This window comes from Amblyraja radiata, chromosome 8 (assembly GCF_010909765.2).
Source record: "Amblyraja radiata isolate CabotCenter1 chromosome 8, sAmbRad1.1.pri, whole genome shotgun sequence".
NCBI classification, from domain to species: Eukaryota; Metazoa; Chordata; class Chondrichthyes; order Rajiformes; family Rajidae; genus Amblyraja; species Amblyraja radiata.
The window spans coordinates 67,007,437-67,032,474 of NC_045963.1; the positions used below are offsets into that span (position 1 = coordinate 67,007,437).

Sequence of the window (25,038 nt, forward strand, 5' to 3'; positions counted from 1 at the left end):
TTATAAAGGCACTTGTGTTTCAGAAGCCGAAGCATGCTTGGTTAAAATCCGAATGTTTGAACTTGATACTTAATTAATCGTGTGTGTATCTGGATGTTTGTTAGTGATGTATATTGTTCCCCAAAGAACGCAGAATTTCCCTTCAGAGTCTTTAGGTCTGGACAAAGAATTGTCATTGAACAGCTGGTTGAATCCTATCCAGTCTAAGACTGGATGATTGTCTTTTTGGCACCTCGATTCCTCTCTGGTTTGGAATTGAAAATTTTCCATTTTGCCACCGATATTTAAGGACCTGGAAGAATCTTCTTATGAAATGAAGTTGATAAATGAATTTACATAACCTTAAAATGGAGAAGGAGGTACCTTCTTTGACCCAAGGTAAACAAAAATGCTGGAGAAACACAGCGGGTGCAGCAGCATCTATGGAGCGAAGGAGATAGGCAACGTTTCGGGCCGAAACCCTTCTTCAGACCCATCCTGTCTAATCTGACTGCTGATATATTGATGTAGTTCCCTATTGCTGTAGTTCCCTATTGCTGTTACCTTGGAATCTTTCCTTTGTGTATAACCAGATCTCTTGCAAATCCTATTGAACCTGTTCGCATTATCATTTGTCAAAATGTGAATTCAATGGTTTTAATTCTCGTCTTTTAAGTTCTTGTTTCTCCCCAACCTCTTGCCTTACAATCCTTGCCCAATCCTGGCTCTTTCTAATCTGTCTGATCTTTACTGAGTTTCCTGCCACCGAGAGTTTGCTTTGTCTACGCTATCAAAGCCATCATTAGTGGAGAAATAAACAGAAATCCTGTTCCTCCCCTCTGTATCTGGCTTTGACATTAGCCAGATTGAAATCAGTGGAAGCCGGGAATGCTCTTGAATTCCATTCTCCTTGTTTCCTCCCCGCAAATCACTCAGTGCAAGCCTGTTGGTTTGAGCTGCATAGAGTTTTAGCACCCAGTGGTTTATCAGCATGGTTGGATATCGGTGAGGTGTTAGTTAGTGTCTGAAAGCCACCACATTACATGCAAAGCTGATGAACTACCAGTTCAAATAAGTTCAACTGTTACATGCCTGAGTTTCAAAATTAGAAAGCTTTGCTGTTAAGTAATGTTGGCGCAATCCTTGATCCAACTTGCTCAGCACAAAAGGAGGTCCAAAACAGCAGTACTTCTAATATCCCAGGCAATGATTCAAACTTGTAATGGACCCACCACACCTGTGTTAGTGCTTAATCCTCCGCTAAAACCTTTATGCTCCAGATCCTGTTCCTAATTCCATTGCCTTGGCTTGGATCTCAATGGTTAAATGTTTGGCTAATTCTTTTTTTGGATTACCTGCCAGAACTATCTGCTAATGCACTCCGTGTCATGGAGACATGCAGCACGGAAACAGGTCTTTTTGGTTACCGTGGCTGTGCTAATCATTTACAGTAATCCTACATTAATCCCATTTTGGTTCTCCCCACATTCTCATCATCTCTACCTCCCCAACCCAAATGCTGCTACTCACCTATGTTTTAGGGTAATTCTACAGTGACTAATTAGTAACTATGTGCAAACATTTTCTTCTGACCTCTAATGAAGGTGGTAATACTTGCCCATGGAAAACAATTCTCCATTTGAAAACTTGGGACAAGGGTTTGTTTGCCCCCAGTTCCTAGCTTTCTGTTGGCCCTTCATTTGACTCGCTCCTGGTTGTTTGAATAGCACCCCTCCTTTCTCTCTCTCCCCCCCCCCCCCCCTTTCTCATGCCCATCCACCTATAAGTGTACGCTCAAAATGGCATGCAATATTCCAATAGAGGATTCACCATACATTCAACATACTTTCCATTCTTATACGTGTGAATTAAAAAATTGTGAATTAAAATCCCAGACTGGCTATCTGCTGTGGATCAGTTGTAGCACTCCTGTAAACTGGAGTTGTAGTTTGTTGTGCTAATATCACAAACTTTGGTTTTGTTTAATGTCGCATTTACCAAGGTACAGAGAAAAGATGTTGTTGTGTGCTAACCAGTCAGCAGAAAGATAACACATGATTACAATTGAGCCATCCACAGTGTACAGATACATGATAAAGGGAATAACATGAGGGGCAATGTTGGAACTGCATTACTGAGTGCATGTGGCTCTCTTGGCGTCGGTATCTTTAGAATGGGAGTTTAGTTTAGAAATGTGGAAACAGGCCCTTCAGCTCGACTTGCGATCCCAGTCCACTAGCACTATCCTACACTGGGGATTACCTAAGCTAATTAACCTCCAAAGCTGTACATCTTTGGTGTGTGGGATGTAACCGGAGCACCCGGAGAAAACCCACACGGTCACGGAGAGAACCTGCAAACTCCGTATAGACAGCACCCGTAGTCAGGATAGAATCCGGGTCTCTGGCGCTGCAAGGCAGCAAGTCTACCGCTGTGCCACCATGCCGCCTTAATGTCATGGGCATATTTGTCAATCTATCAATCGACGGGGTATTTGTGTACTCAAGAGAGTCAGCCCTCACCACACTAATTTTGGGTGACTGAATTCTCTGCCCTTAGAAGCCTTGAGACCATCCATATGAATCACTTTGTCCAGCAAAGGTTTTGGATATTCAGAGGCAGCTTGGCAGCTGCAATATACTCCCATTGTAAATATGTACTTTCTATGAAGTTTACTTGTCTACAATCAAAATGTTAAGCTTAATAGACAATTAGAGCCATTGAAACTGTAGTTAGTCATTTATTGTTGTCTTTCTGTTTAAAATATATATGAACTCAATGTACTTTGAATTTGGAGATTATACTGAGTGGGTCTCAAAGAGAATATTTTGTAAGGATCTAACCCAAATCTCTGGCGCTGTAAGGCAGTAACTCTCCCGCTGCGCCACCATGCCGCTCTTCAATAGTGTTGTGGGAGCTTCCACTTCCTTTATGTCTTGACTTGTAAGCTGGGCCTTACTAGATCTGAAGTTTGTGCAGGTTAGCTAGCGAGGATCAGGGATGGGAGGAGAATGGGTTGGTGGCATGGTGTGATATCAGAATACAGGGTGCACTAATTCTGAGAGAATCCATCTATACAGCTGTTCTATTTTTTTTAGTTGGCTCCTTGCCTGGAATAGATGTCAGTTGGAATGTTTGACATAAATGCTTTTGTTTTGGCACCATAGACAGATTGAATCCAATGTTTTCATTACACAGCTATGGCATTTTAACCCCTTAATTAAGGACACTTTACTGGATACTGCAAACTGTTAATGAGCGACATCTAAAGTGGAGCTTTCAGACTGCATAGTGCATGTTAATGCTCACCAGAGCGGCAACTGGGGTATTTATGTAGTCTTTGGATGGCTGAATTTTAGTGTCGGCACATTTCAGTTTAGTTTAATTTATTGTCACGTGTACCAAGGTACAGTGAAAAGCTTTTGTTGCGTGCTAACCAGTCAGCAGAAAGACCATACATGATTACAATCAATTCATTTACAGAGTGTAGATACATGATAAGGGAATAACGTTTCGTGCAAGGTAAAGCCAACAAAGTCCGATCAAGGATCGTCCGAGGGACATCAAAGAGGTAGATAGTAGTTCAGCACTGCTCTCTGGTTGTGGTAGGATGATTCAGCTGCCTGATAACAGCTGGGAAGAAACCGTTCCTGAATCTGGTGGTGTGTGTTTTTTCATCTTTTGCCAGATGGGAGAGGGGAGAAGAGGGAGTGGCCAGGGTGCGATTCGTCCTTGATTATGCTGCTGGCCTTGCAAAGGCAGCGTGAGTTATAAATGGAATCAATAGAAAGGAGGTTGGTTTGTGTGATGACCTGTGCTGCGTCCACAATTCGCTGCAGTTTCTTACGGTCCTGGATGGAGCTGTTCCCAAACCAAGCTGTTAAGCATCCTGATAAAATGCTTTCTATAGTGCATCTGTAGACGTTTGTGAGAGTTGTAAGGGACATGCCAAACTTCCTAAGCCGTCTAAGGAAGTAGGTGTTGGTGTGCCTTCTTGATCATTGCTTCAAATTGGAGTGGTCCAGGAGAAGTTGTTGGTGATATTAACTCCGAGAAATTTGTATTTTTCTCTACTTCGGCACCATCAATGCAAACTGGAGTGTGTGTACCGTTTGGCTTTCTGAAGCCGATCACCATCTCCTTTGTCTTGTTTATACTGAGAGAAAGGTTGTTGTCTCGACACCAGGTCACAAAGTTCTCAATCTCCTTCCTGTACTCCATTGCACCATTATTTGATATTTAGTTCAGTGGGCAGCTCTAAGCCCAGAATATCATGGCTTCAAGCTCCACAAAACAAATGGTTAATAGGGCACACCAACACCTCTGCTTCCTTCGGAAGTTTGGCATATCCCCAATAACTCCCACCAACTTCTTGTAGCGATTTCCCGTTGAAAGCATTTTATTGGGCTGCAACACAGTTTGGTTTGGGAACAGCTCTATCCAAGACTGCAAGAAATTCGAGAGAATTGTGGACACAGCCCAGACCTTCACACAAACGAACCTCCTTTCCATTTACTCCATTTGCACTTCACGCGGTCTCGGCAAGGCAACCAGCATAATCAAGGCTGAATCACACCCACTTCTCTCCTGTCCCATCAGGCAAGAAGTAGAGAAGTACAGGGCTCGAAATGAATGGTTGCCCGGGTGCCAATGGCCACCTGAAGTCCCGTCGGGCAACCTAAAAGCCGTGTTATTTTGCCTGGCTTGGCAAGCACCCGGGACACCTATCGGTCGACTCTGAGCGGGGGCCCCCCCTCTCTATCTCTCTCTCTCTCTGTCACTCTCCGTCTCCGCCCGCCATCCGTGTCCGGGCCGCCGAGTCTCTGCTCTCCGGCCGCTCCTCATCCGCCTTGCACATGCGCACTGCCACGGCCTGCACATCCTCCCCCTGCACAATCGTAAAACCACAGCCAGCACATCATCAGCCGCTCTGCACATGTGAACTGCCACGGAAACTGGTCGGCGACGGGCACTTTCTCCCTCCCTTTGCATTGTGGGAGATCTGGCCGGCATTGCTGTCCAATCGCCGCCTCGCCGTGACCGCTGAAACCCAACGCAGAATCACTCCCTGGAGCTGGAGTAACTCCCTGGAGTAACTCTTGCTTCTTGGTTTCCTGGTCCTCCAAAAATATTCCAAATGGAATTTAAACTGAAGGTGGTGGAGGGTCCACCACCAAACTCCAAACTCTGAACAATATCAGCCTATTGTACTTTATCTGTTTATTTATTGTGTATATATATGATCTATGGTATTTAAACACACTGAACTTTTATCTCCTGTTCTGTATTATGTTTACATATTATGTTGTGCTGCAGCAAGCAAGAATTTCATTGTCCTATCTGGGACACATGACAATAAAACTCTCTTGACTCTTGACTTGGACTTAAGCAAAAAAGGGTTCTTGGGGAAAAAAGAGCTACCTTAAATTTAGTTGCGTCTGGTTGGGTAACTATGGTAGGGTGAAGACTATTCCATGCTTTAATTGTGCAGGGGAACTCCATGGAGCAGCCAGCATCTCAGGATAGATGAAATTGGGTGACGTTTCGGGTAGAGACCCTTCTTTAGACTCCCTCTGGTTTTAGTGTTTTTAGTTTAATTTAAAGATACAGCGTGGAAACAGGCCCTTCGGCCCACCGAGTCCACGCCGACCACCAATCACCCGTACACTAGTTCTATCCCACACATTAGCGATGAGAGTCAAGAGTGTTTTATTCTCTCACATCCCAGTTAGAACAATGAAATCCTTACTTGCAGCAGCAGCACAATAGAATATGTAAACAATGTTATAAACGAGAAAACAAAACAGTGTATATTTATATATGAATATATAACTATATATATACATATATATGTGTGTGTGTACAACACACACACACACACACACACACACACACACACACACACACACACACACACACACACACACACACAATTTCCCTCCTGGGACTAATAAAGTTCTATTGTATAGTATTGTGTGTGTAGGAAGGAACTGCAGATGCTGGTTTAAACTGAAGATAGACACAAAAAGCTGGAGTAACTCAACAGGTCAGACAGAATCTCTGGACAAAAGGAAAATATTACGTTTTGGGTTGGGTCTGAAATGGGTTCCTGCACACCTTTGGAATGTGGAAGGAAACCAGAGTACCCGGAGAAAACCCATACGATCAAAGGGAAAAGGAGCAAACTCCATACAGACATCACCCATATTCAGGATCAATTCTGGGTCTCTGACACTTTTAGGCAGCAACTTTATGGCCAATGTACTGCCCCATAGTCTTGAACTGAATTAAAACCCACGGTAGCTATAAAGGGAGACATAAAGTGTCTTAGAGATTTAAGACTAAAAATAGATAGTTAATTCTTTTTAGTAACCAAAATTATCAACATATAATTGTTTGTGTGTTGGAAAACAAAATATAGTGGCATAGCTGGTGGACTTGCTGCCTCACACGCCAGAGATCTGTGTTCGATCCTGTCCTCCAGCACTGTCTGTTGAATTTGCATATTCTCTCTGTAAGCGTGTAGGTTTCCTCCCACATCCCAAAGATGCATTGGCTTTGTAGGTTAATTTGTCTCTGTATAATTGCCCCTAATGTGTAGGGAGTGGGTGAGGAAAGTGGGATAACAGAACTTGTGTGAATGGGTGGTAGATAAAAAAGCTGGAGAAAATCAGCGGGTGAGGTAGGATCTATGGAGCGAAGGAATAGGTGACATTTTGGGTTGAGACCCTTCTTCAGACTGATGTTGGGGTGGCGGGAAAAAGAAAGGAAGCGGTGGAGACAGTAGGCTGAGGGAGAGCTGGGAATGGGAGGGGAAGGAGGGAGAAAGCAAGGACTACCTGAAATTGGAGAAGCCAATGCTCATACCGCTGGGGTGTAAACTACCCAAGCAAAATATGAGGTGCTGTTCCTCCAATTTACGGTGGGCCTTACTCTGGCCATGGAGGAGGCCCAGGACAGAAAGGTCACATTAAGAATGGGAGGGGGAGTTGAAGTGCTGAGTCACCGGGAGATCAGGTTGGTTATTGCGAACTGAGTGGAGGTGTTGTGCGAAGCGATCGCCAAGCTTGCGCTTGGTCTCACCGAGCTTGATCACACGCTGAATAATCCAACCACATTTTTGTTTGGAAGTGGAAAGAAATAATAAAAATTGCATTCATTGCAACATGTAAAAAGAGTTGCGATACTGTTTTGTAATTTTGCTGCATGTCATTGTGGTATATATCATGTCTTGATTGGTGAATATGTTTAGGTTGTGACTTTATTTGAAGCAGAAATAATATGTGAATGCTTCATTGAGCATAATTCCAACTGGTAACTACGCACTTCGTCCGAGCACATTATCGCACGCGTCATACAAGCAGTCTTAAATAACCACTTAAACTGTCATTTGGCAACCTAAAAAGCTGCCTAGGTTGCCCGGCTAGAAACAGTGAAAAAAAGTTAAGTGAGAGCCCTGAAGTATGAAAATGCACATCTCCAGATTCAGGGACAGTTTCTTTCCAGCACTAATCAGGCAACTGAACTGTTCTATCAACAACTCAAGAGTGCTCCTGAGCTACTATCTACCTCATTGGAGACCCTCAGACTATCGGGGTACACATCTCGGAGGATTTGTCCTGGTCCCTCAACACCTCCAAGCTGATCAAAAAGGCACAGCAGCGCCTTTACTTCCTGAGGAGGCTCAAGAAAGCCCACCTGTCCCCCCAGATCCTGACCAACTTCTACAGGTGTACCATCGAGAGCATCCTGACCGCCTGCTTCACGGTATGGTACAGCAGCTGCACTGTTGCGGACAGGAAGGCACTACAACGGGTGGTGAAAACCGCGCAGCACATCATCGGCGCCCCGCTCCCTGCCATGGATGCCCTCCACCGAAAACGGTGTCTGAAACGAGCTGGGAAGATCATTAAAGACCCCTCCCACCCCAATCATGGACTGTTTGCCCTCCTCCCATCAGGGAGGCGGTACAGGAGCCTCAGGTCTCGTACCAGTAGGATGAGGAACAGCTTCTACAATCATACCGTCGCATTGCTGAACTCGGAGTCCCGCCGATAGATTCCTCCGGTCCCTCCGTCCCCATTGTTTAATTATTCTGCATTTTCTATTGTTCTGTATCCTCTTTTTTTTTAAATTTCTATATTGCACTACTACGGACTGACGCAAAACTGCATTTCGTTGTACCCATACTCAGTATTTGTGCAATGACATTAAAGTTGAATTGAATTGAATTGAATCAGTAATCAGACTTAAAAGGACTTTATTTTGCACTAGACGTTATTTCCTTTATCATGTGTCTGCACATTGAAATGGTGCACAGATGTCTTGATTGTAATTATGTATAGTCTTTCCATTGGGTGGTTAGCACGCAACAAAATCTTTTCATTGTACCTTAACCTTGGTGGTCCAATCTGAAGAAGGGGCCCGACCTTGAACGTCACTTTTCATGTACTCCAGAGATACTGTCTGACCCACTGTTACTCCAGCATTTTAGGTTATTTTTTCCAGATGACTTTGACTCTTTCTCAAAATCTTTTTTAAATTGTTTGCAAATCAAATTAAAATGCGTTCTTGTGCATTGTTCAGTGAAGCAGCATATTTGTCAACAAATGGGGTAAATGTCATCGGCATGGTTGGTTTTGATCAGTGTAGAATTAAAGCAAAAGAAAAAAGTTGCATAAATTCCTTGTGAATTATCACACTGCAATTGACTGCATGTTGTGGGTCATATTCTAAAATGTCAACTGCAATGTAGACCACACAGTTATAAAAGTTGCCAGAAATTGCCCTTGGTAGTTGTAATGAACTCAAATCAGAATGCATCATCTTCTTTAGTTCCTCTTTTTTATTTACTGCCAACTCCACACCCATAACCAAAGCAGTAATCAATCCAGGTCTCCAACTCTTTTGAGGATTGACACTTTATAAACCCAGAACTGCTCTTTCTTTTTAAACAGTAAATGGTTCTAAAGACCATGAGGAAAATCAATTGGACAAAAGAAGTTTGGCAAAAAAACTGAGAAAGGAACAATGTGGCATGATTGATGTTGAATTGTTAATCAAAGTCCCAGGTTCAATACTCAGAAGCCACCGAGGAGTCTAGACAAAGTTTGCAAATGATAAACTAAACTTAATGTTGATGCATGAAAGATCTTGTACATTACAAGTAAACTTGATGTAGAAGAACGCCTGTAAAAGATGTGGAAATAATTATAAATCCTAGACGAAATAAGTTGGAAGGGAACAATTTGTTATCAGAACAGACTGCGAGGCTGTCATCTCTGAAACAGTAAAGCAGACTTAAAGCCTTGTGTCCTGTGCAGTGCCTTTCATGGTAGTCCCAGAGTGCTTCACCGCCAATGAAGTACTTTGAAGTGTACTCACTGTTTTTAGGAAGGAAACTAATTTGTACGCAGCTCGCTTTCCAAACTAAGGCAAGATAGTGCCCATGATCAAGTGTTGGTTAAATGATAATAAATTGATGAGAGGACTTGGAACTGTATCGAGGGATATCCTGGATCCATGGAGGGGGGAATGAATGTCTTACCAAAAACGGACATTCCTAACGCTGCGTGATGCTTGCTCATGAGTGAGTGCATAATGAACCCGGGTTGGGCACTGAGAACGCAGAGGAGAATGTTCGGTGAATTTTTGTAACTTTGTCACCGACAGAAACGTGGCAACACTTGCATACTGCCTAGGTGAGGTGTGCTATATGATTTTACTGGGTTGTGTGCAAAATAAAGCATTGCACAATAAAGTATAATTGAATTGAATAATGGGGTGCATAATAAAATTGTGTATTTACTCCGCTCCATACCAATCCTCAACCCTTAGCTCTGGGCCCTGCAAGAACCCCTATTATTGTGCACAGGCCTGATACGCTTCATCATTGCTTGCTCCTTTCTGGACAGATTGGCCTTTATTTCCATCTTGGCAGCTACCTACTTCCACCGAACAACTCATTGCATTGCTCTTCAGAGAGCCAACACAGACTTGATGGGCTGATTGACTTTCTCCTTTTCTCGCAATTCTATTTTGGGTTGATCCAGTAAATGAAACCCAGCTGTGTCATCTGGAAGCAAACATTGAACCTTGGCGAGCTCTTGAATACTCTGCATAGTTCTGGTCTGCAGATTTAATAAAGGATATAGAAGCAAAAGTTGATTCACAAGGGCCAGGCGGCTTGTAACTTCTTGATTCCAGCAGACAGCACTGAACACGCTGGGGCTTTGTTTCTCTGGATTTTCTTTTAAAGGTTATCTAAAGAATTTTTAAATTATGAAAGGATTTGATTGAATGGACATTAAATTCCTCAAGTAAATTGAAAAGTATTGCTAAAATTAGATGCAGGAGAAGCTCCTCAACTCAGAATGGGGAATGTAAAAGTTGTTCATTTTTAACTGAGGCAAATAGTATCGATCCGTTATTGAAGAAGGTGGGCAAGTGTGTGGAACAAAGAAATAGAAGGGTGTGCAGACAAAGAATGGGAGATTGCTGGTCTGAACATAAAAACTGATCGACCTGTTGGTTAAATAGCCAATCTCTTCAGAATAAATTCTGTAATACTGCAAGTTCAGGATGGACTTAATCTATTTAATTGATGTTTGACATTGGTTCCAGTTGGGTAGAAGGATAAAAACACTGTTGGAGGGGGTGAGGGGAAATAGAAGAAAGTTTGAAGAACTAATTACCCATTTGTTAGGGGACAGTGATGGGAGAATGCAATTTGGAAGAACCCAGGGTAATTCGTTCCAGTCTGAAGAAGGGTCTTGACTCGAAACGTCACCTATTCTTTTTCTCCAGAGATGCCGCCTGACCCACTGAGTTACTCCAGCTTTTTGTGTCTGTCTTCGGGAAGATAGCATTGTTAGGTTGGGCCTGGGTAGTGCCATGGTCTGTATCTTGCTTTGTCATAATACCCTGTTCTTGTGTTCTTTAGGACTATCTAGACTGCATCACGGAACAGTCAAGGCTCCCCCTGGGGATAGAAGACCGCTTGGCCTTGTTTGGGAACATTGGGGACATCTATCGTTTCAACAGGTAAGCTATTCCCAATTTAACAATCCGCTTCAGCGCTTTTTATGAATCTGCTCAAGGGCTTAAGTCATCCCAATTGATGTTTCTACTATTCCCCGACCAAATGAGATGCAATGGCAGGCAACCCAAGCCTGGAATTCGAAAATGGCACCCAAGCCTTGCACCTTAAGAATAAGGGGTAAGCCATTTAGAACGGAGACGAGGAAACACTTTTTCTCACAGAGAGTTGTGAGTCTGTGGAATTCTCTACCTCGGTGGGCGGTGGAGGCCAGTTCTCTGGATACTTTCAAGAGAGAGCGAGATAGGACTCTTAAAGATAGCGGAGTCAGGGGATAGGGGGACAAGGCTGGAACAGGGTACTGATTGGAGATGATCAGCCATGATCACATTGAATGGCGGTGCTGGCTCGAAGGGCCGAATGGCCTACTCCTGCACCTATTGTCTATTGACTCTCCATGCTGGAGAGTCACTAGACAATAGGTGGATCTGCAATCACTCATTGCAATCGCTCCACTCTTCGAAACCTCTATTCAAACAACAGCATTTCTAACCATCTGTACACTGTGGACGGCTCAATTGTAATCATATATAGCCTTTCCGCCGACTGGTTAGCACGCAACAAAAATCTTTTCACTGTACCTGAGAATAAACGAAACTCAAATTCTCGCATTTCTCCCCTCTACCACTCCACTTCATCTCTTCACCTTTTAAAATCATTATCTGAAACATTCTGCTGCGAACTAAGCTGCTGGCTCTAATGGGACCCTGTGTCAAATGTTAATTGTGGTCCTGACCACCCTGGAAATGATTTGATTGATCAAGGAATGCAGTTCTGCAGCTTGTGCGGTATGGTACTTCAGTGCTGTACAGTGACGAGGTTGGCGGATTGGGGGTGGGGGGGGGGGGGGTGGGGGACGGACACTATCATAAAGAGTAATTATCCTTTAAGCCTAGGCATGGATGGAGGAGGTAGAGAGAGATGTAAGATTCAACTGTACAGGTGGTGGCTGTTTGGCCCATCCACTCTATTAGATCTCACTTCAAGTTGCACTTAATGGATACAATGGTAATAAAGAACAACTATACCAGAGAATGTCCAAATCCCATCATAGCAGCTGTGGAATTTAAATTATGTTGATAAAAATGTCATCAGCAATAATGACCACAAAACTATTAATATAGTTCAGGGAAGGGACTATCCTTAGGCAGCCTGACCTGTATGATTGATTCATGCATCTGCAAATGCCCTCTGAAATGGCGTTGTACAGCATTGATTGAAGGAAAATTAGCTTGCCTTGTCAATGATGCAAAGAATGAATAAGCAATTGTGTCATTTTGGCCCCTTTTATTTTGTGTTTCTTTTAATTCTTGGAAACAGCGGCGATTGTAGATTCAACTTCATTGCAACAACTGTTCCATAAGGTCATGGGATAGGAGTATTATTAGGCCATTCGACCCATCAAGTCTACTCCACCATTCAATCATGGCTGATCTATCTCTCCATCCCAACCCCATTCTCCTGCCTTTTCCCCATAACTTCTGACACCTGACATTTTATTGAATCTGATATAGAGAGAGCCATGCAGTTGGTTCTGTGGAGGTAATCCCCTCCACTGTCTTTGCCACATGCTCCCGGCTCATTGTCCTTTTGAGCTTTGTACAATCCATTTTAGCAAATCTACTTTTAATTTGCTTCTGACACACTTCCCATAATGACTGCCAGATTGTTATAACTTGCTGAGAACTTAAATGATCATTTATAGTTTTGCTCTATGCTGTGACTTTGATTGAGCCACAAGGAGATTTAAAAAAAAAAGTATTTATGCAGCACAAGCAGATATTGAGGAGGAGACCGGGGGATCTTCTATTAGATTCTCTGGGAAGAATCCCTCTGAATGTAAGGTACATTGAAGTATTGTGCTCTAAGCACAAATGGAACAGCAGGTGATTAAATAGTTGAAGATGCATAGTTATCTTCCACATCTGCTTGAACATGGAACAACGCATCACACAGACCCTTCGGCTCATGATGCCTTTGCCAATCAAGATGCCAAACTATAATCCCACCTGCCTATCGAACATAGAACAGTTGCGTTCCAGATTAAGGTCTTTTTAGGAAGACTCCTCCTCCTGCTCCCGCAGAACTTTCTCACCACTACACGAACACATGGAATCAAGCGTACAAGACTAATGGAATAAGGATTGAATTTTCAATTTTGTGATTCGGGTGAGAGAGTGGGGCAAAGCTGACGCTGAAAATATAAAACAGATTGTTGTTTTGAACATGTTGATACATGTGGAGAGCTGGAAGACTGGAACATTAAATAACAGGTAGACAAAAATGCTGGAGAAACTCAGCAGGTGAGGCAGCATCTATGGAGCGAAGGAAATAGACAATGTTTCGGATCGAAACCCTTCTTCAGACTGATGTGAGGGTGTGGGGGGGGGGGGTGGGGAGGCGGGAAGAAAGGAAGAGTGGGCTGAGGGTGAGTTGAGAAGGGGAGGAGAAAGCAGGGACTATCTGAAATTAGAGAAGTCAATGTTCATACCGCTGGGGTGAAAACTGCTCAAGCGAAATATGAGGTGCTGCTCCTCCAATTTACGGTGGTCCTCACTCTGGCCATGGAGGAGGCCCAGGACAGAAAGGTCGGATTCGGAATGGGAGGCGGAGTTGAAGTGCTGAGCCACCGGGAGATCAGGTTGGTTATTGCAAACCGAGCGGAGGTGTTCGGCAAAGCGAACGCCAAGCCTACGCTTGGTCTCACCGATGTAGAGCAGCCGACACCTAGAGCAGCGGATGCAATAGATGAGGTTGGAGGAGGTGCAGGTGAACCTCTGCCGCACCTGGAAAGACTGCTTGGGTCCTTGAATGGAGTCAAGGGGGGAGGTAAAGCGACAAGTTTAGCATTGCAAGGGAAAGTGCCTGGAGAGGGGGTGGTTCGGGTGGGAAGGGACGAATTGACCAGGGAGTTACGGAGGGAACGGTCTCTGCGGAAAGCAGACAGGGGAGGAGATGGGAAGATGTGGCAAGTGGTGGGATCACGTTGGAGGTGGCGAAAATGTCAGAGGATTATTTGTTGTATGTGACGGCTGGTGGAATGGAAGGTGAGGACAAGGGGGATTCTGCCCTTGTTACGAGTGGGGGGGGATGGGGAGTGAGAGCAGAATCACTGGGTATAGAAGAGACCCTGGTGAGAGCCTCATCTATAGTAGAAGAGGGGAACCCCTGTTCCCTGAAGAATAAGGACATCTCCCATGCCCTGGTGTGGAACACCTCATCCTTGGTGCAGATGCAGTGTAGATGGAGGAATTGGGAGTAGGGGATGGAGTCCTTACAGGAAGCTGGGTGGGAAGAAGTGTAGTCCAGATAGCCATGGGAGTCAGTGGGTTTATAGTGGATGTCGGTCGGAAGTCTTATCACCTGCAATGGAGATAGTGAGGTCAAGAAATGGTAGGGAAATGGTCCAGGTGTATTTGAGTGCCGGATGGAAGTTAATAGTGAAATGGATGAAGTCAGTGAGTTGTGTGTGGGTGCAGGAGGTAGCACCAATGCAGTTATCGTTGTAGCAGAGGTAGAGTTCGGGGATAGGGCCACGGTTCGTCTCGAACAAGGATTGTTCGACATACCCTACAAAGAGGCAGGCATAGCTACGCCTTGTATTTGGAGGAAATGGGAGGAGTCAAAAAAAGTTATTAAGGGTAAGGACCAGCTCCGGAGAGTATTAGTAGACGGGGATTGGTTGATTCTACAGTCTAAATAACAGACTGAGAGGCACCTGATTCCACCAGTATAAACTGTTATAATCAATTGAAATCTGAGCACAGCTTGGAAAGCAAACCCATTTACAGCTGTGCCGTTTTAATGGTGGCAGTTTGGGTTCTTTCATGATCTGTTTACAGTTGCACTTCGACCAAACCTTTTATTAAAGTTTTCTGCAGTCTGCAAAACCTGTGTAATAGTAACAGCACGTCAGCTGGAACCATGTCTCCCTGAAGAATAACACTGGGTGGGGTGGAAACTTATGAGTTGGCTTTAATAGGTTAATTCGCCAATTACACGAGGTACCACAAACATCTGTGCTGGGACCTCAGGTTTTCACGCTTTTCTCAAGTGACATAAACAAAAGAATGGAAATGCCGACATCACAACAATGGCTGTTCAGTAGTTAACGTAATGGGCAAAGAAAGTAACAAAGCAGTGTGACAGATTTGTGCATGCAGAAAAATATAACAGACACATTCTTTATGGGCAGATGCTTTGGAGCTGAAGTTGGCTGATTTCCACTCCAGTGCTCAGTTCTGAAATGACTGAATGTGGAGCTCTGCCCGAGGTGCAGCTTCAGAGCAGTGCCTTCCTGAACACCTGTGTTTTGAGCGATTCCTAAGAATCATTTGTGTTGTGAAGAAGGAGCTAGCTATTGATGTCTGGCAGTGAGGTGGTGCACGTGCTTCCTTCAGTGTCAATGGTGCCAAAGTGGAGATGGATGAGTGCTTCGGGATCCACTTAACAAACCAACATCCCTTTTTGCAAGTTCTTTGTTTCTTCTCACAACTTGCTAATCCATCACTTTGTGCCAAATATTGATTGAGTTAGCTCATGAAGGTAAATAGTATTTAATTGTGAATATTTGCCATTGGAAAGGGATTTATTCATGGGGTGTTTGTCTTGTGTGATGCTGGAATTAAGGTCATAAGGAATAGGAGTAGAATTAGGCCATTCGGCCCATCAAGTGTACTCTGCAATTCAATCATGGCTGATCTATCACTCCCTCCTAACCCTCTCTCCCTCCTACCCCATTCACCTGCCTTCTCCCCATAACCTCTGACATCTGTACTAATCAAAAATCTATCTCTGTCTTCATATTTGCTGGCTTGGCCTCCACAGCCTCCTGTGGTAAAGAATTCCACAGATTCACCACCCTGTGACTAAAGAAATTTCTCCTCATCTCCTTCCTAAAAGAATGTCCTTTGATACTGATGCTATGACCTCTAGTCCGAGACTCTCCCACTAGTGGAAACATCCTCTCCACATCCACTCTATCCAAGCCTTTCATTATTCTGTATGTTTCAATGAGGTTCCCCCTCATGCTGGAGTTGCAAGTGGCGAGCTGTCTTTCATGCTGCTAATTGGTGCCTTTTGTAGATGGTGGGAAGGCTTTGGTGTGATAGTTTACGCAGCTGCCGAACTGCTGGTTCTGTATCCCTTTATAACAGCATATAGAAACATAGAAAATAGGTGTAGGAGGAGGCCATTCGGCCCTTCGAGCCAGCGATTCATTGTGATCATGGCTGATTGGCTCCAATCAATAACCCGTGCCTGCCTTCTCCCCATATCCCTACATTCCACTAGCCCCTCGAGCTCTATCTATCTCTCTCTCTCTTAAATCCATCCCGTGATTTGGCCTCCATTGCCCTCTGTGGCAGGGAATTCCACAAATCCACAACTCTCTGGGTGAAAAAGTTTTTTCTCACCTCAGTCTTAAATGGCCTCCCCTTTATTCTAAGACTGTGGCCCCTGGTTCTGGACTCGCCCAACATTGGGAACATTGTTCCTGCATCTAGCTTGTCCAGTCCTTTTATAATTTTATATGTTTCTATAAGACACCCCCTCATCCTTCTAAACTCCAGTGAATACAAGCCTAGTCTTTTCAATCTTTCCTCGTATGACAGTCCCGCCATCCCAGGGATCAATCTCGTGAACCTACGCTGCACTGCCTCAATCGCAAGGATGTCCTTCCTCAAATTAGGAGACCAAAACTGTACACAATACTCCAGATGTGGTCTTACCTCGAAGTTTGTATCCGATATGAATCAACCTCGAAGTTTTTTCACTGCTCTGACTGCATTGTAATATCACTGTACATGTGACTGACCCATTGTCTTTTTTGGTCAATGTTGAACCCCCCCCCCCCTCCCCCCCCAGGTTGTTGGTGTTGAGAACTGTGGTGATCCCATTGTTGTCAAGGGTAAGTGGGTTGGTACTCTTGCTGGAGATAGTTATTACCGCTCACATTATGCAATCTTGAGTGATCTAATATTTAGCAAGCACATTCCCTCCTATCTTCTGGTCAACATTTCTCTCAACCAAATGGTTGTGAAATGCTTGATGTTTGTGAAACTTGTGGCCTGCAAATTGGCAGCATTATAACACGGCTGTATTTTCAAAATATTTCGGGATCACAAAAGGCCAATGGCTTCCTTGAGGTTATGAAAAATGCAGTCGTCGTATTTTTAAGATGGTGCTTCAAGCATCTGACTCAGTACTGAGCTCCAGGCTGCTGATCAGGAGCCACCTGCAAGATCTGTGGGTATTCATTTAAAACTTGGCTTTGCTTTCTGTTTACAGTGAACTGCTTCGAGATCTGGAGAGCTGCGGTAGTGACCCAGTTGCAATTGCGGAATGTTTTGTAGCGAAGGTAAATGCCACCGTGCCTTCAGATTCTGTATGCAAGTCGGAAAGAACAAATCCTACTTTCAGGTTCACTTTAAATTATGTGTGCGTACAAGACTGCCGTAAGGGTTATTTATTTTGCTTCCTACATGCATTTTGCTATCATATAACAACAGAGAAGAAGATTATTGATCCAATGTGTTCCTGCTGTTTCCAAAAGAGACAATCCCATCGTTCTCATTTCCCATCTCAGTTTCTTGTAGCTCTGCAACTTATTATTCATGTTCATAAATGATTGGAGCGGAATTAGGCCCTTTGGCCCAACAAGTCTACTCCGCCATTCAATCATGGCTGATCTATCTTTCCTTCTCAACCCTATGATCCTGCTTTCTCCTCGTCATCCTGATACCCATTTCTCATAGATCCCTCCCCTCAAGGAAGAGTATTTTCCCATACTTTAGGAGGAAATGTACTGATATTACCCCTCAACATCCTATCTCTAAATCATAAATAATGTGCCTGTGTTCTGAATTTGCCTACCAAAGGAGATAGTATTTTCTTCCCACTCCAATGGGATTGTGTTAACCACCTTAGGCACATCAGTTTAACCATATAACCATATAACAATTACAGCACGGAAAACAGGCCATCTCGGCCCTTCAAGTCCGTACCGAACACTTATTTTTCCCTAGTCCCATCTACCTGCACTCAGACCATAACCCTCCATTCCTTTCCCGTCATTATACCTATCCAACTTATTTTTAAATGATAAAACCGAACCTGCCTCCACCACTTCCACTGAAAGCTCATTCCACACAGCTACCACTCTCTGAGTAAAGAAGTTCCCCCTCATGTTACCCCTAAACTTCTGTCCCTTAATTCTCGAGTCATGTCCTCTTGTTTGAAGCCTATTCTATCTAGCCTGTTGCTAGTCCAGTATAGCTGAACTGACTGAAATCCTGGCCGTCTAATCTTGATGTGGCCAAGTCTTCACTGGCAGTAGTTTGTTTAAAACCTGTCATTACCAATCTGCCAAAACGAATCGAACTAGTGGAGCTTTTGATAATTGAATAGGGTCTGATGTGTTTGTGTTTTTTTCCTGATTTTCAGAGTGAAGAGTTCCACATTTATACACAATACTGCACAAACTACCCCAGGTAAGTCAGCATCACAAGTGTGAAGGCCAAACATGCGTTGCACTGAAGCTTTGAAATCATCAGATAATACTGAGGTTGTTGCTAGTTTGTAGGGAAATTGCAACATAAGGAAGCTGCTGTATCAGTGGATGCTGGTTTTAATATTCTACCTAGTTTTAATTTAATGATGAGTATTATTGTTTCAACCTGGGTCAAAACCAATCTTGTGTTTCCCAGCTATTCAATTAGATTAAAATTGCCCTCAAAGTATCAAGGAGGCATTCTGTAATTTGAGCTGTTCATCGGTTGCTTTTGAAGAAATAGTGAATTTGTCCATGGGAGCTGTGCCATAATTTATCCTGCATCCTTTCCATTCTCTCTGTGTTGCACTGGGGCTAAACGTGACAGTCAGCTGATAGAATAATGATAGATTCTGGAACAGTTTGATTTCATATTCTCAAACATGGGAGGAGGCCATTTGGCCCACTGAGACGGTGTTGACTGGAAGTAATCACACATCCCCATTCCTGCACTCTTTCCTTTGTAGCTTCTTTCTTGTATGCCCGTCAACTCCACCCTTTATTCACTTGCCGCCCACTTACATTAGGGGTAATTAACAGTGGCCAAAAAACGAGCATCACGCCTTTGGGGTGTGCGTGGATGGGTGGAGGAGTACTACACATTCACAAGGAGAACTCCACGCAGACAGCACCTGATATAGAAGAATAGATTGAACAATGCTCACTAACTACTGTACCACTGTGCAATGATTATATGGTTGGTTGGTTACTGTCTAATTTATAGTGTCATACAGTGTGGAAACAGGCCTTGCGACCCAACTTGCCCACACAAACCAACATGTCCCATCTACCCGCGCGTGCGTGCTTGGCCCATATCCCTCTAAACCTGTCCTATCCAGGTACCTGTCTAAATGTTTCTTAAACATTGCGATAATCCCTGTCTCAACTACTTCCTCCGGCAGCTCACTCCTCGCCTCCTTTTGAGTGAAAAAGTTACCCCTCCGATTCCGATAAAATATTTTCCCTTCACCTTAAACTTATGCCCTCTGGTTTTTGATTCCCCTACTCTGGGCAAGAGACTCTTGTGTGTCTACCCAGTCTATTCCTCTCATGATTTTGTACACCTCTATAACATCACCCATCATCCTCCTACGCTCTAGGGAATAGTCACAACCTGCTCACTACACAGTTCAGACCCTCGAGTCCTGACAGCATCCTTGTAAATCTTCTCTGTACCCTTTCCAACTTGACAACATCTATCCTATAACATGGTGCCCAGAATTTCTATTTTTTTAAAAACAAAACAACTGATACGGCATGAAGTTTGTTAAATAAATGGTGGAAAATATTTGGATAAATGATTAATATGCAGATCTATCAAGGTCTTTAATTGTGCACTCAGAGTATAGAATGTGCACTCTGTCATGGATTTCGCCTCATTTGGAACTTGATGATCTGCAGCTCTTGAGGGAAACAGTGGCACAAGAGATCCGGTGTTCTCCTTGCCCATGAGCAGCAATTCCATGCTTATATCATTTAATATATTTATATCTGGTGTTCCATGTCGCAGCGACAAAGCAAAATATCGAAAGAAGGAAAACAACCAAACAGCGTCTCTGGAGAGTAGCCATCATTAGGAACCATCATGACATTGGACATGAAGATTAGTCCAGATGTCTTGTACAAGAACCAAGGTTATGCCAGAGCCTCTGATCATGTTATGTTACTTGCAGGTCCGTAGCTGTGTTAACGGAATGTATGAGGAACAAAGTGCTTGCCAAATTCTTCAGAGAGCGACAGGAGACCTTGAAACACTCACTCCCATTGGGATCCTACCTTCTCAAACCTGTGCAACGTATCCTAAAGTATCATCTTCTCTTGCATGTATGTGGTTACCTGCTGTTTTTTCTCCAAGTCCAACACTTTGCAATGACTTTAGTGGCAATTGATGCTGCCTTTCATTTATAAGTTATCTTGTCATTAGAAGCGTATGAGGAACAGGCCCAAATTAATCATTGTCTACCTCTTCTTCTCCTGTTAACATACAGCATTTGTAGGGGTACAGCAATGTTAATAGTACAAGCAATCAACACAGCCTAACTTAATTTACCTCATTTATCCTTGTATGTTTCGGCAATGTCTCTCGAGCTTTCATCTTTTAGAGATTTCAATCATAATCTGGGTATTTATCACTGTGTGTACAAATGTTCAATATGACATGTCGGTACATATCCGAAACATGAGTCAGTCTGTCGACAGCAAGAATGTAAAATCCAAAATGCTATTTGTGTTATTTATTGAAATGCTTAGTAACGACTTCATAAAAAATATCTCCATAAGACATGGGACCAGAATTAGGGGATTCGACCATCGAGTCTGCTCTGCTATTCAATCATGGCTCATCTATTTTTTCCCCTCAACCCCATTCTCCTGCCTTCTCACCGTATCATTTGATGCCCTTCATCAACTGTCTATGGCTTCTGACGCCTGAACCAATGTCATCAATGTGGAGATAATTAGTTACCCTTGAAGATTAGTATGACAGTTTGTAACAGGGTCATATTGCCTTCATGGAGAAGGGGAAGTATTTTGGTTTCCTTGCTTTTGAAGTAGAAAAACCATTAACCACCAAAGAGGAAATTGATTTATTTGTGTATGGTGCTGTAAAGGGTAGACATTTATTTGATATAAAAAATGGCTACACGCCCACAAAATCTTTTTGAAAGCATATATATACCTTTTGCCAGATTCCAGATTTTGTCAGACAGTGATCATTTTTAGGAGTCTGTTCTCCAAATGGAAGTTAGAAACATAGAAACATAGAAAATAGGTGCAGGAGTAGGCCATTCGGCCCTTCGAGCCTGCACCGCCATTCAAAATAATCATGGCTGATCATCCAACTCAGTATCCTGTACCTGCCTTCTCTCCATAGTTCTGCTGGCCTGTTATTTTCTCTGTATCCACCTACCTGGTCATCCTCAAATTTACACCCCTCCCCCCCCCCCCCCCCCCCCTTATTTCCCTTTGAACGTGAAGTAAATGTCATTGCTCATTGGGCACCCTCAATAGTGTAAGTAATTCCTGGACCAAACACACGCACTATGATAAATTGTCTGAGAACTGGGTCGTCATTGATTTCAGTTCTATGTTGTGATGTTTCTTTAATGGTCTGTTTTATCCTTTGGCTATTGTTTACAGGAAATAGTTAGTCATCTGGAGAAGGATACAGAGTGTTATGATGTGGTGCAGGATGCCATTGACACAATGCAGAGGGTGGCTTGGCACATTAATGACATGAAGAGGAAACACGAGCATGCAGTAAGACTGCAGGTAATCGCCAACAGGATTTAAAGAATACATTCAATGTGGGGAGATAGTGTTGCAGACAGAGTTTATTGCCAGTACCCATGCCCCAGGAGCCAGTTGTTAATTTACCACCAGGTGAAGATTTAGTCCCCAGTTTGCAGTTCAGGGTTGGAAGACACTTATCTTCGACGAGCCTCAGTGGCCATAGGGATTGGGGGGAAATTAAATCAACCAGAGACAACCTCCTATCCGAAAGATGTTGTTGTTTTGCTGAAATGCCGTCGTTTTGCCGAAAAGTCTCAGAGTGGCAGTTATCTGAGAGATTAATATTTGGCTGAAAAAACACAGTAAACCTGTCCATCCAAAAATGTCTTGTCTCAAGGACCCATCCATTTAATGTGAGTAATAGAGAGATAATCTAGGAAGGACACTTTTCATTGAGTGCCTGTCAAGTCAAGGGTCAAGAATATTTTATTGTCATATGTCCCAGACTGAACAATGAAACTTTTACTTGCAGTAGCACAACACAATATGTAAACATGGTAACATGTAACCCATCTTATGGGCCATTGCAATAACTAGTAGAAAGATGTGCAGGTTTGTAGGTTAATTGCCTTCTGTAAATTTTCCATAGTGTGTAGATAGAATTATAGTGTGTGGTTGATCACTGGTAGGTGCGGACATGGTGGTCTGAAGGGCCATCTCTAAACTAAATTAAACTAAAAGTTCCGTATTTGATAGCGGTGGTGAAGAAGCTACTCTGAGCATTCAAGCTCCTGTATCTTCTCCCCGAAAGTAGAAGTGAGAAAGTGGAATGGCGACGGTAGTGGGAATCCTTGCCCTTCGACCAACCTTCCTGAAACAATGCACCGTGAAGAGTAAACGTGATGGGCTGGGCTGTATTTGCCTCTCTGTAGGTTCGGACTGTCAAGAGCAGAGCAGTTGCTATTGAGGCTGAGGGATATCCCGACCGAATACTTTTTACAAAACATCAAGAGGTTCGAGAGTATTCTTGTGAACTCGTTGAATCTTCTCCGATGCCTAAGAAAGTAAATACGATGATGCTCTTTCTTGATCACCGCATCATTGTGAACAGACCATATTATGTTACCAGTGATATGGTTCCTGAAGAACTTGAAACTGTTGCCCACCGCTACAGCAGCTCTGCTGATGACGAGAGGTTCACCCCCCTCCTTTCCTCAGGTCACCAACAAACTCTTTTGTCTTGCTTACATTAAGGGTTGGGTTGTCGGCCTGACACTAAGGCACAAGGTTCTTCCTGTACTTTTCTTTCATTGTTATTGTTGATCTGGCAGACAATAGTGGTATCATAGTTGCAGTTAAAGATAAAGTTGGCATTGTACTTGGCCACAATAAAGTTGGTGGTGTGCAGGGAGTTGAGCAAGGGACTGGGCACACAATCCTGAGAGGCACCTGCGTAGAGGAAATGTTATGACCAATTCTAACTGACAAAGGTCTGCTGGTTGGGAAGGGTTACTCCAGTTGCAGTGTTTTGATTGCATTAGATGATCTGTTTTATTACTGCTGTTGTTTGATTATTTATCTGTGTTCTTGTTAAGGAGATACAAAGCCTGCTGACAAATTGGAAAGGTCCAGACTTGACCAGCTATGGAGAGCTGGTCTTAGAGGGAACATTCCGCTTTCAGCGGGCCAAAAATGAACGCACTTTGTTTCTTTTAGATAAACTTCTTCTCATCACTAAAAAAAGGGAAGAAACTTATGCTTATAAAGCTCATATTTTGGTAAGAACTGTTTTATTTTAATATGGGTCCTTTGCTTTTTACATGAAAGTTCGATGGTTTGCTTTTGGAAGTACTATCCTGAAATGTTCCCCTGAAAGGCTTGCTTTGCAACTATCTACAACATCAGTAAGCAGAGTTCCACCCTCATATTTATTCTTTCATCCTACGTTATCCATTTAAACAATAGATAATTCACCAGCTTCTGGTAACTGAATGCCCACTCGCAATATCTGGATACGATATAGGGGGAGACCATTCAGCCCAATGAATCCATGCTAGCTTATAAAGTACAGGCACTATCCAGGTTACAAATGCACATCTTGTGTATAGCCCAATTTTGTCCGTCTCCCTACCTGCTTCCACTACCTGCAACCTCCGGGAACCACACGGAAACCTTGGTTGGGGCGCAAAGTCTCCAGAGGTTTCCGTTCAGGTTTCCTAAGTGGAACAGGGGCATAACACTATCTCCACACTCTAGGGACAGTCTTTACATTTACCAAGCCAATTATCCTACAAACCTGTATGTCTTTGGAGTGTGGGAGGAAACCGAAGATCTCGGAGAAAACCCACGCAGGTCACGGGGAGAACGTGCAAACTCCGTCCAGACAGCACCCGTAGTCAGGATCGAACCGGGGTCTCCGGTGCTGCATTCGATCCAAGGCAGCAGCTCTACCCCTGCGCCACCATGACCGTCTGCTAGCTGTGCTACTTTGCTGCCCAGCCCAGTCACCCCAAATTTAAGATTTTCATCCTTTGCTCAAATGCTTATTGCACCATCAATGACTTATATCTGAAATAACATGTGAGGCCTGAAATGTTCTGCAATTCTTTCATTTTGGTCTCTTCTAAACCCACAACTTTATATGCCACCACTGGCAGCCATGCTATTAGCCATCTGCACTTTCCTCCTGGAATCCTGCCTCTCCTTTCTTTCCCCCAAAAACAAAATCTCGAAAGGCCATGGCAGGTCACGTAGTCTAATGTGGCTTTGAGATGACTTTGGTCTGAGTGTTCCTCCTAATGACACGCTGGGATATGTAAATGTACAATGTAAAACCGATACTTTTGACCTTGATGCTCCGATGTTATGCTACTTGTTGGATCTTTTTTTCTCAACTGCCAGTTGAAATGTGTGCGTGGGTGTGTATGTGTGGGGGGGGGGGGGGGGGGGGGTGGGTAGCTAATAACATGTGTAAATAAAAGATTGAGCTCTGGTTGAATTAAAGTTGTCATGTTCTCTCCCTTTCCAGTGTTGTAACTTGATGCTGGTGGAGGTTATACCGAAGGAGCATCTTGGTTTCAGTGTTTTCCACTACAAGAATCCCAAAATGCAGCATACAGTCCAGGTAGGTCAACCTCTCGCTGTGTTCAACAGGGTAAGCGTGGCATGGCTTCATGAATAA

At 43.6% G+C, this 25,038-nt stretch overlaps 1 protein-coding gene across 4 annotated transcripts in view; it reads left to right on the forward strand.

The window, feature by feature from the left end:
- Window positions 1–25,038, forward strand: part of plekhg1 (pleckstrin homology and RhoGEF domain containing G1) — a 223,352-nt gene that overhangs the window by 167,010 nt on the left and 31,304 nt on the right. For all 4 annotated transcript variants that reach the window (XM_033026136.1, XM_033026139.1, XM_033026137.1 and 1 more), the window contains 7 exons: window positions 10,922–11,022; window positions 17,366–17,435; window positions 18,521–18,567; window positions 20,300–20,450; window positions 21,765–21,896; window positions 23,453–23,635; window positions 24,886–24,981. In XM_033026136.1, coding sequence (XP_032882027.1) covers window positions 10,922–11,022; window positions 17,366–17,435; window positions 18,521–18,567; window positions 20,300–20,450; window positions 21,765–21,896; window positions 23,453–23,635; window positions 24,886–24,981 — 780 coding nt within the window. The remainder of the gene's footprint in view (window positions 1–10,921; window positions 11,023–17,365; window positions 17,436–18,520; window positions 18,568–20,299; window positions 20,451–21,764; window positions 21,897–23,452; window positions 23,636–24,885; window positions 24,982–25,038) is intronic.